This window comes from Canis aureus, chromosome 32 (assembly GCF_053574225.1).
Source record: "Canis aureus isolate CA01 chromosome 32, VMU_Caureus_v.1.0, whole genome shotgun sequence".
Taxonomy (NCBI): Eukaryota; Metazoa; Chordata; class Mammalia; order Carnivora; family Canidae; genus Canis; species Canis aureus.
Window position 1 is genome coordinate 43,143,238 of NC_135642.1, and position 17,740 is coordinate 43,160,977.

Consider the following 17,740-nt stretch of genomic DNA (forward strand, 5'->3'; position numbering starts at 1 on the left):
TAAAATCTTAAAAAAAAAAAGTCACTTAAGTTAGGTTGAAGAAGGCCTCTCCAACCACTTACATAAATCATGGTTCAAACTGACCTAGAATGGAATATTATAAATGCAGTGATGTTTTAAAGATTATGTAGACCTACACTTATGTAGTATTCAGGTGAAAAGTGGCCCACTATGTATTAGGTGAAAAGAACCAACAGGAGAACAGTATACACTGTATCATTCAAATTACATAAAAAGAGAAGTGTATCTAGATAGGTAGGCAGGTAAATACAGATACCCAAGAAATGCACAAGTGGGTTAAAGTCTGAAGGGTCAGAGAAAGAAGTCATCTTATATCATTTAAAACAAAACAAAGGGCAGCCCTGGTGGCTCAGCGGTTTAGTGCTGCCTTTAGCCCAGGGCCTGATCCTGGGGACCTGGGATCAAGTCCCACATCAGGCTCCCTGCATGGGGCCTGCTTCTCCCTCTGACTGTGTCTCTGCCTCTCTCTCTCTCTCTCACTGCATCTCTCATGAATAAATAAATAAAATCTTTTAAAAAAATAAAAAATAAAACAAAACAAAGCCAAAAACATGGTGATATTTACTTTCATAAATAGAAAGGGCAAAAAACACATTTCTTCCATTTCTACAAAACAGAGTAAACGGAAAAGATGAAAGATCAGCACTGGAACAACAGGAATACACAATGCTGGTGGAAATGTAAACTGGTACAACTCTGAAAAACAATTGGACATTACCTACTAAAGGCAATGATGTCACACACACACCCTATGACCCAGCAACCCTCTCCTAGATATCCGAAAAACTCTTCCTCATGTGCCCAAACCTGCTGAGTGGTCTATAAGAAGATAAGGAGTTTGCACCAGATTGTAAACCAACTCTGTTTCACTAATAAGCACACTGTTTAATTCAGCTGCCTCTGTTTCCCCATGGCAAGACTTTTTTGATTAAAAAAAAAGCAGCACATTGATTTAAATTCTGGTGCAAGCTTATCTTGTCACGGACTGCCACTGTACCACTGCAATAGGAGAAATACCTAAAAAAAGTCACACAGCACTTTTACAACAGTGAAAAATGTGGTAACAGCCTGAACGTGCAGCAACAGAAAAATGGATAAGTAAACAGGATATACTCATATAATTCATAAAAGAGTGGAAGTGACTCAATTATTTATACACAAGAATATGGGTAAGTCTTGGGAACTGCAATGAGTGAAAAAAAGTGAGTTAAAGAAGAAAATACAGGGGTGGGTGGTTGGCTTGCTCAATGGGTAGAGCATATGACTCTTGATCTCAGGATTGTAAATTTGAGCCCCAAGGTAGGTATGGAGATTACTTAAAAATAAAATCTTTAAGGGGCACCTGGCTGACTCGGCTCAGTGGAGCACGTGACTCTTGATCTCAAGGTTGAGTTCCAGACCTATTTTTGATATAGAGATTACATACAAACACACTCACATATATAAAATCCTTTAAAAGAATAAAAATAAAAAAATAAAAAAGAATAAAAATATATGTTTTCATTTACATAAAAGTTCAAAAATACCCAAACTAAACAATTTTATTGTATAGAGGTATAAACAAAATGATTTAGGGGCATCTGGCTGGCTCAGTCAGTGGACCACATGACTCTTGATCTCAGGGCTGTGAGTCTGAGACCCACACTGGGTGTAGAGATTACTTAAAAACATTTTTAAAATAGAAATAATTAAAAGATAACAAAGAATTAAAAACCTGCGCAATGAGCACACAAGTATACATTGTTTCTGTTATTTGTTATATCTTACTTATGGATATTTCATAAATATAATTTTATATCTAACTGGATGCTTAATACAACTTTTTTTTAATTGGACAAAATCACCAATGATCCTCCCTTACACCAAGTCCCTTGCTGGGCTCCAGCGTACCTGATAGCTGGGTGTCACAGAGTACTGAATTCCCGTAGCTGACTGCATGGTCTCAGACACTGCTTCATACACAGGGGGGGCAGGGGCAAGCACCCGGTGCTGGTGAGGAAAAGCCTCTGTGCTACCAGGGATCCGACGCTGCTGGGCCGCATACACCGGTGACTCCTGGTCATCCAAACGTCGCTTCATTCTGCGTTCATGCTCAGGGATGCACCACAAAACCTGCAGAAACCAAAAGCATCAACATGCAAACCAGTCCACACTGCAATGTGATGTGTACAATTTAGGACCAGTTGCGTGCATTTACTAGAAGCTCAACTCCCAGACCAAATATCTACTTCATCCTGGAGATGATCACTGGCTAGTTTAAGTGGATGCTTGTACACACAGCCCCCACAGTGGACAGCGTATCATAACTGAACGACTGAAGTTTAAATAAAAACATGGTCTGAATTAACTTGGGACTACAGGATTGAAAAATAACCTCCAATTTAAAAACAAGAAAATATGGGACGCCCGTGTGGTTCAGTGGCTAAGCGTCTGCCTTTGGCTCAGGGAGTGACCCTGGGGTCCCAGGATCGAGTCCCACATCGGGCTCCCTGCATGGAGCCTGCTTCTCCCTCTCCCTCTCTCTCTGTGTGTCTCTCATGAATAAATAAATCTTTAAAAAAAAATTTTAAAATAAAAAAAATGTTTTTAATTAAAGTAAAAACAAGAAAATACACCTCTTTTTCTTATTCTCTAGTTTTCTCTTCAAATGCCATCATTCCTAACATTCATTACATATTCGCATGCTTACAAAAACAGTCAAGGCTTCTTCCTAACTCCTCTCAAAACCTAGTACTACCATTGTGGTCTAATTTTTAAAATATCAATTGTTTCTTTTTTTTAAAATATGTTTTTAAAGATTTTTAGTTATTTATTCATGAGACACACACAGAGAGAGGGAGAGAGAGGCAGAGACGCAGGCAGAGGGAGACGCAGGCTCCACGCAGGGAGCCCAACACGGGCCGTGGGACTCGACCCCGGGACCCCAGGATCACGCCCTGGGCCGAAGGCAGGCCCTAAACCGCTGAGCCACCCAGGGATCCCAGGGATCCCATATCAATTGTTTCAACAATTAAATGGTATCATGAAAGAGTAATAGGCTAGGAGTAAGAGGACAATGGTTCTAGACTTGCCAACAACTTCCTCATTCTTTGTGAGTTTGTTTCTCCAACTATAAAATGAGAAGGTTGGAAAAGATCATTTTTAGGATACTTTTGACTCTTAATATTCCTTAACACTAAGGAGATTGGGACGCCTGGGTAGCTCAGCGATTGGGTGTCCCCGTCTGTGGCTCAGGGTGGAATTCCAGGATCTGGGATCGAGTCCCACATCGGGCTCCCTGCATGGAGCCTGCTTCTCCCTCTGCCTGTGTCTCTGCCTCTCTCTCTGTGTCTCTCATGAATAAATAAATAAATAAATCTTAAAAAAAAAAAAAAAACACTAAGGAGATTCCAGAATCCCTTATTAATAATATTCCTCTATGAAGGAACATTTTCTTTCCTGCAGGATGCAAAAAGTCTAGTAATATTCTGACTAGGAATCCAGTCTGGTCTTTTTAGGGCTTTTCCAACATCTAAAGCTTCTTCAAGGGGATCCCTGGGTGGCGCAGCGGTTTGGCGCCTGCCTTTGGCCCAGGGCGCGATCCTGGAGACCCAGGATTGAATCCCACATCGGGCTCCCGGTGCATGGAGCCTGCTTCTCCCTCTGCCTATGTCTCTGCCTCTCTCTCTCTCTCTGTGACTATCATAAATAAATAAATAAATAAATAAATAAATAAATAAATAAATAAATAAATAAAGCTTCTTCAAGGCAGGGTCTCTTTCCACTTTGTCTGCATTCCGCACAGTGCTAACATATCACACACACTCAAATACTGACCATGCAGAAGGGAAAGAACAAGAGTAATGGCTAATATAATAATAGTTAGCATATAATAAATTGCAAGCACCATTCTACACAATTTATAAATATTATTATAATCCCCACAACAACCCTATAAGGTGGTGTTATTCTCTATTTTGAAGAAACTGAAATACGAGGATAAAGTAAACTGCCCAAGGCTGCACAGCTAATAGGCAAAGCTGGAATATCGATCCACCAAATCTGCCTCCAGAGCCCGAATTCTTAACCACCTCAGTATCTCTGACCTCTCACAGAAGAAGAAATAAAGGGAGAAGAAACCTTTACTTTTACTTAAGACACACATGCAATGAGCAACCTCAGCTATCTTTAACCTCTCCCACACTTAGCTCATTCATCCTTTCAGTCTCAACCCAACAAAGCGGGAAGGCTTTGGCAGCATTCACTCTTTCAATTAGCAAATATTCAGAGAGTAGATATGAAGGTGGTGTCCTACAAAAACTACTTGGGGAGACCGTATATAGCCTCACTAGTAATCAAAGAAATATAAAGTAAAATGATACCCCCAAAGCAACAGGCAAAAATTAAGAGAGAATGATGATACTGAGTGTGGCGTGAGGGTATAGGAAATTACTACTGAAAAGAAGTTTTAATTGGTATAGACTATGTGGTTGGCAATTTGTGGCATCCATTAAATTTTTAAATTTAAAATGGGCATACCCTTTCATCTAGAAATTCCACTTCTAGGTGTGTCTACCCTTTATATCTGCCAAGTATATTTACTGCAGCAAAGTATGAAAAATCTAAATGTCTATCAATAACTGAATGAAACTGATATATCCATATTGGGAAAACTATACAGCAATTAGAAAGATTGGGGTTCCCTATAAAGAAAACCCTGCAAAACATTCTATTAAGTGAAAAGAACAAGCTACAGAGTATATACAGTGTGATTTCAACACCCACACACAATGTACTCTTAAGATTTGTGCATCTCGCTATAAATTTTGCACCAGAAGGAAAAAGCTATAAACAAATACTGAACTCTAGTTAAGGATACGCATGCTCAAGGACTTCAGTGAAAGTGTACTAAAAATTTACTTTGAAATATAACGAGAAATTAGTTTGGATGGAGGAATGGATAGACAAAGCAAGTACTATTAAAATGATAATGTAGAGATCCCTGGGTGGCCAGAGGTTTAGCACCAGCCTCCGGCCCAAGGCCTTATCCTGGAGTCCCAGGATCAAGTCCCACGTCGGGCTCCCTGCATGGAGCCTGCTTCTCCTTCTGCCTGTGTCTCTGCCTCTCTCTCTCTCTCTCTCCCTCTCTCTCTGTGGGTGTCTCACACGAATAAATAAAATAAAATCTTTAAAAATAATACTACTAAAATAAAACGGTAATGTAAAATCTTGTATATATATATGGGTGTTCACTATAAAATTCTATCAACTTTGCTGTATATTTTGAAATTGTTCTTAATAAAATGTTGGGAGAAAAGGCTAACAATACAAACCAGCTCATGAGTGGTACAAGTACTACAAATTTGGTAAAGAGAAAAAAAAATTGGTAAAGAGTAGAAAATGTGTATAGTGGAAAAAAACTACAGAGAAGGTAAATGTCTGGTTACATCTTGAAAATTAGGAATGAATTAGGGCATGAGGGTTACACAGGATGAGATTAAAATATTACAGTAACTTTGGAATTGCAGGTGACAATGAGCCATTTATAGTCTTTGCCAATTCATTTATTCCACAAATAATTCCCAAGGATCTATATAAGCCAGACCCTGTGCTGTGTGCTGGGGGTCCAGCACTGAATAGGACAGATTTCCTGCCCTACAACAACCAAGTCTTCCAATCAAGACTGCTATAAATCAGTGTGCTCTTCCCAACAGACCTGTCAGGTGGGCACACCCAGAACACTATTTAGAGGGGAAACTGATACTCAAAAGAAATTAAGTGACCTGTCAAGGAGCTAGACTCTCTCCTTGGAATGCATGACCAATCTGGAGTAGAAATACTGGACAGACAATAGTATCCTGCTTGCAGAGAGGTACAGTGAAATTCCAAACTATAAAGTATTTGAGTGCCAAATAATGGAGCTACAAGAATCACACACAAAGCTACTTTCAAGCCCTGCTTTCAGCTGACATGATTTTCATCTGCCACTATGGTCTCCGACTGCTTCAGATTTGGAGTTTACACTGTTATCAGAACTCTAGTCTATGAAGACAGAATTTAAACAAGAAAAAAAGCACTTTGAGGGGCAGAAACTAGTGAAGAAAGACTAATGTGAACAAACAATGGCAGCAGAACACTAAAAAGTCATCTGGCCATGTGTTAGAATAAAAAGTGGGAATAGCTCCAAATCATCATGCAAAGAAATCGTAATTCCCAAATAAAGCAAGCAGAGCAGGATAATTCGGATATTGCAGGACAGTCTTCTGGAATAGGGCAAACAGCTGGCAAGCCAACGTGTCACACTTAGACAAATCTTAGAAGGGCAGAGGTAAAAGCTAACCTTTTCACAATGATAAATATAAAAACCAATTTTCTAATTCTACAACCTAAAATGTCTTTCATCACAGTAAAAAGTTGGCTGCCTAGAAATCTAGACAGTTCTCCATGATTATTAAAATCCAAATGGTGGGACACCCGGGTGGCAAAGTGGTTAAGCATCTGCCTTCATCTCAGGGTGTGATCCTGGGGTCCCAGGATCGAGTCCCACGTCAGGCTCCCTGCATGGAGCCTGCTTCTCCCTCTGCCTGTGTGTGTGTGTCTCTCTCTCTCTCTGTCTCTCATGAATAAATAAAATATTTTTTAAAAAAGAAAAAAATCCAAATGGAAAACCCAACTTTAAAGAATCTTATGTTTTCATTTAAATTAAATTTCACAAATTAGGGGTGCCTGGTGGCTCAGTCAGTTAAACATTCTGCCTTCGGCTCAGGTCATGATCCCAGGGTCCTGGGACCTAGCCTCACATTGGGCTCCCTACTCAGCGGGGAGCCTGCTCCTCCCTCTGCTCGCAGCTCCCCCTGCTCCTCTGTGTGCTCTCTGACAAATAAATACAATATTTTAAAAATAAATAAATAACATCTTAAACAAAACAAAATTAACAACCCATTCTTCTTAAAAAACAAGACCTAATACCCATGCCTCCCTGAATCAGCTTTACATTCTTCTAATGACGTAGGCCTCAATCACAAGAGTTTGCCCCCCCCAGGCACATCTGTCAATGTCAGAAGCCATTTTTGGGTTGTCAGTTAGGGGACAGGAGTGCTACTGGCATCTCACGAATTCCCAAACATCCTACAATGCACAGGATAATCCCCACAACAAAGAATTATTTGGCCAAAATATAATAATGCCAGGTTGAGAAACCTCTATCTAATATAATGCTAACCCCATTTGGCACATAACCTTTTGTGAGCTTTGGTGGGATTACATTATACTGTGGTATGACAATTTTTATCAAGGTTGCTCAGAACAGTCATCTTGGTTGACCAAAACACATCACTACTTTCTTTATAACACATGATTTACCTTGAACCTTCAGTGTATCAGAAAAATGTTATCATTTACCATGTTGGTGAAAAACTTTACTAGAAACTTTAGTAAGAATTTAAATAGCAGGGGTGCCTAGGGGCACGCAGGTGGCTCAGTCTGTTAGGAACTGGACTCTGGGTTTCAATTTACGTCATGATGTCTAGGTGGTGGGATCAAGCCTTGAGTTGGGCTCTGCACTCAAGAGAGTCTGCTTGGATTTCTCGCTTTCCGCCTCTCCCCCCTCACTCCCAAGTGCCCACAGATGCGCACTCTCTCTAAAGTAAGGGAATAGGGATCCCTGGGTGGCACAGTGGTTTGGCGCCTGCCTTCGGCCCAGGGCGCGATCCTGGAGACCCGGGATCGAATCCCACATTGGGCTCCCGGTGCATGGAGCCTGCTTCTCCCTCTGCCTATGTCTCTGCCTCTCTCTCTCTGACTATCATAAATAAATAAAAATTAAAAAATAAATAAATATTTAAAGTAAGGGAATAAATCCTAAAAAAAAATAAATAAATAAGGCAGGGACACCTGGGTGGCTCATTTGGTTAAGCACGGACTCATTTCAGTGGGGGTTATGATCTTAGGGTTGTGGAATTGAGCACCTGGCTCCTCACTGGGCTCCACATTCAGCATGGAGTCTGCTTGAGATGATCTCCCTGTTTTTCCCACTTCTCTAAAATAAAAATAAATTTTTTTAAAAAAGAATTTAAGTTGCAAATCCAAATTTTTATTCTCTATTTTCCTGGGGTTTTTTTTCCTGGTTTTGAAGATATAAATACCCAAAACAGGCAATATCCTTTAAAACGCAACTAACTCGTCACCAACTATCACCCATGAAGTTGGAACACAGCCACTCTGTATATTTTGATTTCAGATACATCTCTAGTAAAGTTCTAGCTTATCATCACTTTGGAATTTTTTTTCATCACCAAACACAATACTTTGAAAACTTAATTCTTAATTTTATTGGAGAGAACAATCATCGTCTTTGTTCCATAACTGTAGGCATTCTCAGTTTTAGGCTAATAAATGCCAATTAGAATGACCAATCCAATGTTGTTTTTTTCATTTCTGTATCTTGTTTCCTTCCAATCACCTCTGTACACCCGCCTTTAGCAAGTGTCCACTCACAAGTCAGTTTTGGTGCATAAACATCCTGAAAGATTAAAGAATACAATTGCACACCCTTTTAGCAGATTAAAATGGTTCTGATTCATGTTGAAATACTTCATTCTGAAGTCCTTCTTGCTGAATGGTTACCTGGATAAGGACATCATTTTTTCTTACCCGTCCCTCAAAAATAGATGGTGCACGCATAAATTCTTCATTCTGAGAAAATTCATCATATCGTCATCTAAAGACTATATAGTCAGGACGCCCCGGTGGCTCAGTGGTTGAGCACCTGCCTTCAGCCCAGGGTGTGTTCCTGGAGTCCTGGGATCGAGTCCCGCATGGGGCTCCCTGCATGGAACCTGCTTCTCCCTCTGCCTATGTCTCTGCCTCTCTCTCTCTTTTGGGTCTCCCATGAATAAATAAATAAAAGCAATAAATAAATAAATAAATAAATAAATAAATAAATAAATAAATACATACATACATACATACATACATACATACTACACAGTCTGCAAACTGGCTCATAGTCAATTTTACCATCATCACCCCAGTCTAGTCTGCTGCTGTCTGCTGAACTGTTTGTCTACTAGCTCCTCTAATAGTTTGTCTAGTAGCTCCTCTAGTGGGTCCATTAGTTTTCTTCTCTTTGCCATTACAGGAGGCAAAAAAATTAAGGATTACCAAATATGTTTCCTGAAACCTTAAAAAAGTTGTAAAAATAGTATAAAATATGGTCATATTCCCCAGATGCTAATGTCTTACAGAATGTTTAAGATGGTATCTCCCAACTTCTTGTACACTTTCTTGAAAGATGCTATAATGCTTCAGGCAAAGCAGTAAGAAAACTGAAGTGTAATAGTGATGATTTATTTTACCATTGAATTCTCCTTCTGGGCAATGCCATCATTCTTCCCTATTTTTACTATTTTAGTCTTTTTTAACATAATAGGGAATAACTGATGAGCAGTAATGAAATAATTCCTAGGATGATGAAATACCAGAATGTTTCAAGCTACAAGAAAACTACGAATATTAAGATCCCATAATATAGTTTACATGTATAACCCTAATAGCTAAATGAGTTTGTTTGTTTTTTTAATATTTTATTTATTTATTCATGAGAGACAGAGAGACAGAGAGAAACAGAGACACAGGCAGAGGGAGAAGCAGGCTCCATGCAGGGAGCTTGATGTGGGACTCGATCCCGGATCTCCAGGATCAGGCCCTGGGCAGAAGGTGGCGCTAAACCGCTGAGCCACCCAAGCTGCCCGCTAAATGAGTTTATACCATTAAAAAGTAAGTAAATAATCTCTGTTTCTTCTTCTTCTTTTTTTTTTTTTTTTAAGAGAGAGAACAGCAGCACCAGAGAGTTGGGGGGGCGTGTGTAGAGGAGGAGGACAAGAGAGAGAATCTTAAGCAGGCTCCATGCTCAGTGTGGAGCCTGGAGAGGGGGCTTCATATCATAACCCTGAGATCATGACCTGAGCTGAAATCAAGAGTCAGATGCTTAACTGACTGAGCCACCCAGGCAGGTGCCCGTCTCATTGTTCTTTTAAAGACCTACAATAAATAAAAGTCATGAATTAACTCTTTACAAGTAGTTAGTACAGCTCAAAAAGAAATTCAAAACTAAGAGTGGGTCCTAATGATACTGACTCTGTAAGCAGAAAATGAATAGCAAACTTTAGTTCAACTCAAAAGGTATTAAAAATTGTATCAATGTTAACTTTTAGACCTAGATCACTATCTTACAGTTTTGTAAGACACATTTGGGAAATCCGGGTGAAGGTTATATGGCAATTCTTTGTATTATTTTTGTAACTTCTTTTGAAGCCTAAGATTATTTCAAAATGGAAAGTTAAAAAAATTTAAGTATTAATAATATAGGAATATGAAAGAAGAAAATCATCCTGTAACCCTGATAAAAGATATAGACATTTAGTTTATGTGACAAGGTTTCTATAAATTAACTGAAAACGGTATAAAACAACAGCCTGAGCATAAATAATAGAAGATAAGCTAGCTACAGCTATAAAGAAAGCATTGTAAAGAACAGAACTTCAGGGGCACCTGGGCAGCTCAGTCAGTTAAGCATTCAACTCTCAATTTTGGCTCAGATCATGACCTCAGGGTCATAAGATGGAGCCCCCTTCAGGCTATGTGCTGAATGTGGAACCTGCTTAAGATTCTGTCTCTGGGGCAGCCCCGGTGGCGCAGCGGTTTAGCGCCGCCTGCAGCTCGGGGTGTGATCCTGGAGACCTGGGATCGAGTCCCACATCGGGCTCCTTGCATGGAGCCTGCTTCTCCCTCTGCCTGTGTCTCTGCTCCTCTCTCTCTCTGTCTCTCATGAATAAATAAATAAAATCTTTAAAAAAAAAAAAAAAGATTCTGTCTCTGGCCCTCTCCCTCTGCCCTCCCCCCTCCCCCCAACTGTCTTGCTCTCTACAAAAAAAAAAAAAAAAAAAAAAAAGGACTTAAGACAGTTAAAGGGGGTAGGCAAAAAAAAAAGGGGGGCGGGTGGGCAGATGAGTCACTTAACTTCATCCTGCCTTTATTCTATTGGCTATATGTCTGCCCCCAACAGGTCTGGGTACACCTTTAACCAGCTTTGTATCCTCCACTGCGTAGCCAACGGTCTTGTCTATGGTAGAAATCAAATCATTCACTCATTCATGCATGCGCCCTCTAATATTCACGAGGCATTGTTCTAGGAGGTAGGGATATAGCAGTAAACCAAACAAAAATCTCCACCTTCATGATGTTTACCTTTTAGTGGGAAAAAAAGATAGTACACAAGGTATTCAGAACATTATACAGTGACAGCGCTAAGAAGAAAAAGAAGAGAAGGGTTTCTGAAGTTTTAGATATGAATATCCAAAGAATACCTCACTGATAAGGTAACTTTTGGGTAAAGGAAATAAAAAGCTAACCATGTTAGGGGAAGCATTATAGGCAGAGGGAACAGAAAATGCAAAGACCCTGATGCATATATGTGCTTAATATCTTGCAAGAATAGCAAAAAGGCTGTCTAGCTGGAGCAGAATGGAGGAAAGACAGACTGGTAGAAAATGAAGTCAGAGTGGTAACAAGGCTGAGGGTAGTAGGCAAAGGAGCACATGTTTGTTGTCAGATGTCATAAGGACCCAAGCTTGATAATCAGACTGAAATGGGAAGCCATTGGTGGGTTTTAAGCAGAAAAGCAACATGATCTGAGTTAAGCTTTAAGAGACTCACTTGAACTGCTGTGCTGAGAACAGACTAAAGAATGGCAGTAACAAAAAAAAAAAAAAAAAAAAAAATTAAAAAAAAAGATTTAAAGAATGGCAGTAACAAAGCAGAGGAACAGTTAAGGTAACTGAAATAATCCAAGCTAGAGATGTCGTTGAATTCACTGGTATAGCTGGGAGGAAGGTGGTGGTAGTGGTATTAAGTGGCCAAAATCTGCGTAATATTTTGAATATAGAGCAAATAGGATTTGCTGAAAATCAAATATGAAAAAAGACGGAAAAACAGAAGTCAAACACCTATTAAATATCCAAGAGGAAATATGAAGTGGGCCACTGGTTATTTGTCTACAGTACAGGGGAGAGGTCTCCAGCTAGAGAAATTTGGGAGTTATCAGCATTGTTTGGATTTTAGAAAGGTGATATAGTACACAAGGTAACTATCCTTAATTAAGCACATTCACATTTCTGCACCAAGTGAGCCAGCCTCAACCAGGCTGATGGCCCTTAATTATTTTTTTTCTTAGTTTTTTAAAAAAAGATTTTATTTATTTATTTGACAGAAACAGAGAGTGAGCACAAGCAGAGAGAGCAGCAGAGGGAGAGAGAGAAGCAGGTTCCCTGCAGAGCAGAGAGCTCAATGTGGGACTCTATCCCAGGATCCTGGGATCATGACCTGAGCGGAAGGCAGATGCTTCACGACAGAGCCACCCAGGAGCCCCTGGTGGCCCTTAATTAGTTGTGGAAACAAACTTACCAAAAAACAAACAAAAATTCTTGTGCTTCAGACCTGCAGACTAGGGACTATAGACCTGTATGTCCTTTAATATAAACAGCCCACAAATCAGCAAGGATATCATATCAGCAGGGCTGAGGAAGTGTCTGCATCCATGATGCTCTAAGTACAAATAACACAAACACACACAAGATGGAAAGGTGGTGGGCAGCCCGGGTGGCTCAGCGGTTTTGCGCCGCCTTCAGCCCAGGGCGTGATCCTGGAGACCCAGGATCAAGTCGCAGGTCGGGCTCCCTGCAGGGACCCTGTTTCTCCCTCTGCCTGTGTCTCTGCCTCTGTGTCTCTCATGAATAAATAAATAAAATCTTAAAAAAAAAAAAAAAAAGATGGAAAGGTGGTGTGTGGTACAAAAGCAAAAGAATGGAGGAGCAAAGAAGAGAGATTTGCCTTCCAAACTGCTGTTAGTAAATGCCAAACTGTGAAGCCAACTGCCACTAAACAGACGTAGTAGCCTCTGGTTAAACTTTAAGATGCAATTTCAGTTCAGTTTGTATACTTTATATCACCTATTATGTGCCAATAGTATCCTACACCCTGAGCCTATCACGGAAGTTAAGTTCTGGTCTAGATAGACTAAGTCATTGGCGTAGCCCTCCGTGAGGAAAACCAGTAGCCCCACAAATGTACAGGGACAAAAACCTCTATATGTTTGGTTATACATGACAACAAATCTCACTAGGTAGGTCTTTTGAATAAAGAGACCCCAAAACAAAGTTACATAAATAAAGAAAGCCAAGGTTTTTCAGTGTCTTTAATTTTTTTTTTTTTGTCTTTAATGTGTTGTTAAAAGACAATTAAGACAGGTAACTGTCTAAAGACAATGAGAATTTATATTTAGGGCCGCCTAGGTGGCTCAGTCGGTTGCACATTCCGATTCGATTTCAGCTCAGGTCATGATCTCAGGGTCATGGGATTGATCCCCACAATACACTGCGCTAAGCACAGGGTCTGCTCAGCCCTCTCCCTCTGCTCCTACCCCCCTGCACTTTCTCTCTCAAATAAATAATAATCTTAAAAAAAAAAAAAGTGGCAGGGGGCACCTGGGTGGTTCAGTCAGTTAAATGCCCGACTCTTGATCCCAGCTCAGGTCTTGATCTCCAGTTCGTGAGTTCAGGCCCCACGCTGGAGGGAACCTACTTAAAAAAAAAAAAAAGGTGGCACAAAACGAAAATCTTTGAAATATTTGTAAAGAATATAATGCAATAAAGGCAGAATGACAGACTACCTTGCTGGGTATGTTACTGGATAAACGTAACCGCAACAAAAAAACAAATATCCAGAATTATTTACTTAAGCTGTAACCACAAAAAGATAAAAATTCCAAGACATTACTTCTACTACTCACTTATTGAAGTAGAAATAGGAAGACATGTGAAGGAAAGGAAGTATTAGGAAACAATAGTTGGCCATATGAATGTATCTTGAGCTTGACAGGGTAGCAGTAACATATGTGCCAAATCCATAATTTCTTCACTATGATTCTTAAACACCTTCCAAAGCAGTAGAAGCAATCAGGTCTGCAAACTGAAGAGAACAGGATTCACAAACTCTGTAAGAGACTACAATTCATGTGCGAATTTCAACATAATGCCACTCTTAACACCCCAAAGCACTCTCTTGGGGTACTTTGAGATGTCTAAGGTTATTCAATTAATAACTTGCTTCAACTGGATCTATGGTTTCAGGCTTCACCCTCCTCTTGTTCATTCAGTGTTCTCTCTACCTCCACCCCAAAGGTAGGCTCTCCCTCCTTTGAATTCCTTTCAGCTCTTTGTAGGTGACTCTCATGACACTCAACTTATACTGACGTGTAGAAAAATCATCATGTGTATATTTGCCTTTCCTTCAAAGAATGTAAACTTTTCCAAGACAAAGATTCTTCCTGTGTCAGCCCAGAGCTATTCAAGAAAGTGGTCAAGAAATGGGTGTTGACTCAATTCCCCTTTAGAATCCGAGTCCCAATCTTTTCCCTCAAAGATGCTTTCAAAAGCACACTGGTGGGTCCTCAAAAACTTAAACACAGGGATCCCTGGATGGCGCAGCGGTTTGGCGCCTGCCTTTGGCCCAGGGCGCGATCCTGGAGACCCGGGATCGAATCCCACATCGGGCTCCCGGTGCATGGAGCCTGCTTCTCCCTCTGCCTGTGTCTCTGCCTCTCTCTCTCTCTCTGTGTGACTATCATAAAAAAAAAAAAAAAAAAAAATTAAAAAAAAAACTTAAACACAGAATTACCATTTGACCCAGCAATTCCTCTGGGTATATACCCAAAAAAATTCAAAGCAGGTACTTGAAGCAGTATTTATATACTCATGTTCTTCGCGGCATTATTCACAATAGCTGAGAGGTGGAAACAACCCAAATGTCCACCGATACATGAATCAAGAAAAGGTGATATATAGGGACGCCTGGGTGGCTCAGTGATTGAACATCTATCTGCCTTTGGCTCAGGTTGTGATCCCAGGATCCTGGGATCGAGTCCTGCATCAAACTTTCTGTGGGGAGCCTGTTTCTCCCTCTGCCTATGTCTCTGCCCCTCTCTGTTTCTCATGAATAAATCTTAAAAAAAAAAAAAAGGTGATATATATACATATAATGGAATATTATTCACCATTAAAAAGGAAAGTAATTCTTTTTTTTTTTTTTTTAAAGATTTTATTTATTTATTCATGATAGTCACAGAGAGAGAGAGAGAGAGGCAGAGACACAGGCAGAGGGAGAAGTAGGCTCCATGCACCGGGAGCCCGATGTGGGATTCGATCCCAGGTCTCCAGGATCGCGCCCTGGGCCAAAGGCAGGCGCCAAACCGCTGCGCCACCCAGGGATCCCAAAAGGAAAGTAATTCTGACACATGCTACAACACAGATGAACCCTAAAGACGTTATTCTAAGCAAAATACACCAGACACAAAAGGACAAATACTGTATGATTCCACTTATGTAAGATACCCAAAGTAGTCAAACTCACACAGAGATAAAGTAGAATGGTTGTTGCTAGGGGCTGGGTAGAGATTTAAAGGGGCTGTTGTTGGGGTGCCTGGGTGGCTCATTTGGTTAAACAACTGACACTTGATTTAGGCTCAGGTCATGATCTCAGGGTCCTGAGATCCAGCTCCATGAAGGGCTCTGCAGCACTCAGTGGGGAGTATGCTTCTCTCTCTCCCTCTGCCCCCCCCCCCACCTCATGCATGCACTCACACTCTAAAATAAATAAATACATCTTTAAAAATAAATAAAGGGGCTGTTGTTTAATAGGTACAGAGTTTCAATCTGGGAAGATGAAAAGTTCTGGAGATGGACAGGCATAATGGTTGTTCAACAAAGTGAGTGTACTTAATGCCACTGAATTTTTACCCTTAAAAATGGTTAAAACAGTAAATTTTGTCATAGATATATATACATATATATTTGTAAACACAATTATTTTTAACAGACACTGTTCCTTCACTGTTTACTACCCTCAGACTGGACACAAACGAGTAGTGTTAAGAGCAGGGACTCTGGAAGTGGATGCTAGGGTTCAGATCTGGCATGGCCACTTGACCACAGGTCTCTAACCTCTCTGTGTCACTGTCTCATCTTTAAAACACAGACTTTACAGTATCCATTAGACAGGGTTTTCATGAATATTAAGTGGATTAATGTACAGTGCCCAACTCAGTGCCTGGAGCATAAGGGCTCAATAAAGTTCTTATTGGATGCCTAGGTGGGGCAGTCGGCGAAGCCTCCCACTCTCAGATTCAGCTCAGGTCAGTGATCTTGACCTGACCTGGCAGGGAGTCTGCTTGAGATTCTCTCTCCCTCTCCCTCTGCCCCTCCAGCTAGTGTGCCCTCCCTCTCTCTAGGATATATAAATACATCTTTACGAAGAAAATGACAGTTCTTATTATTCAAGTAGACAAGGGCATAGTTTTAAAAAGAATGTTACTGAGGCACCTGGGTGGCTCAGTCAGTTAAGTGGCTGGCGCCTGATGACGGCTCAGGTCCCGCTCTCAGGGTCCTGGGATGGAGCCCCTCACCCCAACCGTGCACTGGTTTTGACGCTCAGTAGGGAACTCAGCTTGAGGATTCTTTCTTTCTCTACCTCACGCCGCCTAACGTGCACGCGCTCTTTCAAATAAATAAATTTTTAAAACAATAAAATCATGTTAACTATCATTTTTAGGAGAATCTACAGAAAGTAAACTAGTAGTATTAATACTAATTTAGTAGTAGTATTACTCACAAGAGAAAGCCTTTTTTTTTTTTTAATTTATTCGTGAGAGACACAGAGAGAGAGAGGCAGAGAGAGACACAGGCAGAGGGAGAAGCAGGCTCCATGCAGGGAGCCCGACGACGTGAGACTCGATCTTGGGTCTCCAGGATCACGCCCTGGGCTGAAGGGAGTGGCTCAATCACTGAGCCACCCAGGCCTCAGCCTTTTAAAGCACTTTACTAGATTACTGAATGCCATGGACATAATCTTGTAATCCCGGACTAAAATTTGCAACCATTAACATATGCCTTGCAAAGATCTCCAGTTATCTTGTTTGTACTTAAAAGGTAAACAGAACTACCCTTCGCCAAGAATCTTATCAAATTACCATATACATACCTTTTTCCTTAAGAAATAAAAAAAATCTTACTCTTGCGGTAAAACCTTCTTAATTACAAAATGCTACACTACCCAAAGTCTTCAACTCTGACAAAACTATAATATATATCATACTAATACTTAGGTAAAAAGCATTCACAAAAACTTTCCTAATACAGTGTAACCCAGTTCTTACTTGAATCCTTCAAGCATATGTGAGACTTCTGACCCTGGTGCACCAAGAGATAACATATTCTTTAAGGGCATGAATTAGGTCTTCCATGTTTCCCAGCAGACAGCATTGCGAATGGTGGGAACAACTATGTGTTGACCAAACCTTCCTCAGTTGTAGACTCTCCATATCTTCACTTTGTCACTTGACAGCATCAGAAAAAAACACCCAGGCTTCCTGTCTCCATGCTAATTCCAATACAGTCACCATTACTCAAATGAATAAGCTACCTCTGCCACTCCTACTTCCTTAACTGAGATGAGACTTACACTGCGCACATGAGTATAGAGCAGGGCAGCAAGTTCTCAGTCCCAGCTGAGCAAAGCACAAATCTACAATTTAATGTCAGAGAACTTGCTCAGATATCAGTCTATAAATATATTCCTTCTGTGTTTATTTTCTCATGAAAAGTATCAAAAACATGTAATTTCTCTTAAG

At 40.4% G+C, this 17,740-nt stretch overlaps 1 protein-coding gene across 3 annotated transcripts in view; it reads right to left on the reverse strand.

Moving 5' to 3' along the window:
• SIN3A (SIN3 transcription regulator family member A) overlaps nucleotides 1-17,740 on the reverse strand; it is a 74,939-nt gene that overhangs the window by 51,314 nt on the left and 5,885 nt on the right. For 2 of the 3 annotated variants that reach the window (XM_077881974.1, XM_077881973.1), the window contains exon 2: nucleotides 1,912-2,133. In XM_077881974.1, coding sequence (XP_077738100.1) covers nucleotides 1,912-2,100 — 189 coding nt within the window. In that variant the 5' untranslated portion in view covers nucleotides 2,101-2,133. Of the gene's footprint in view, nucleotides 1-1,911; nucleotides 2,134-13,846; nucleotides 14,026-17,740 lie in introns of all 3 variants that reach the window. The other variant, XM_077881972.1, reaches the window with a different exon arrangement.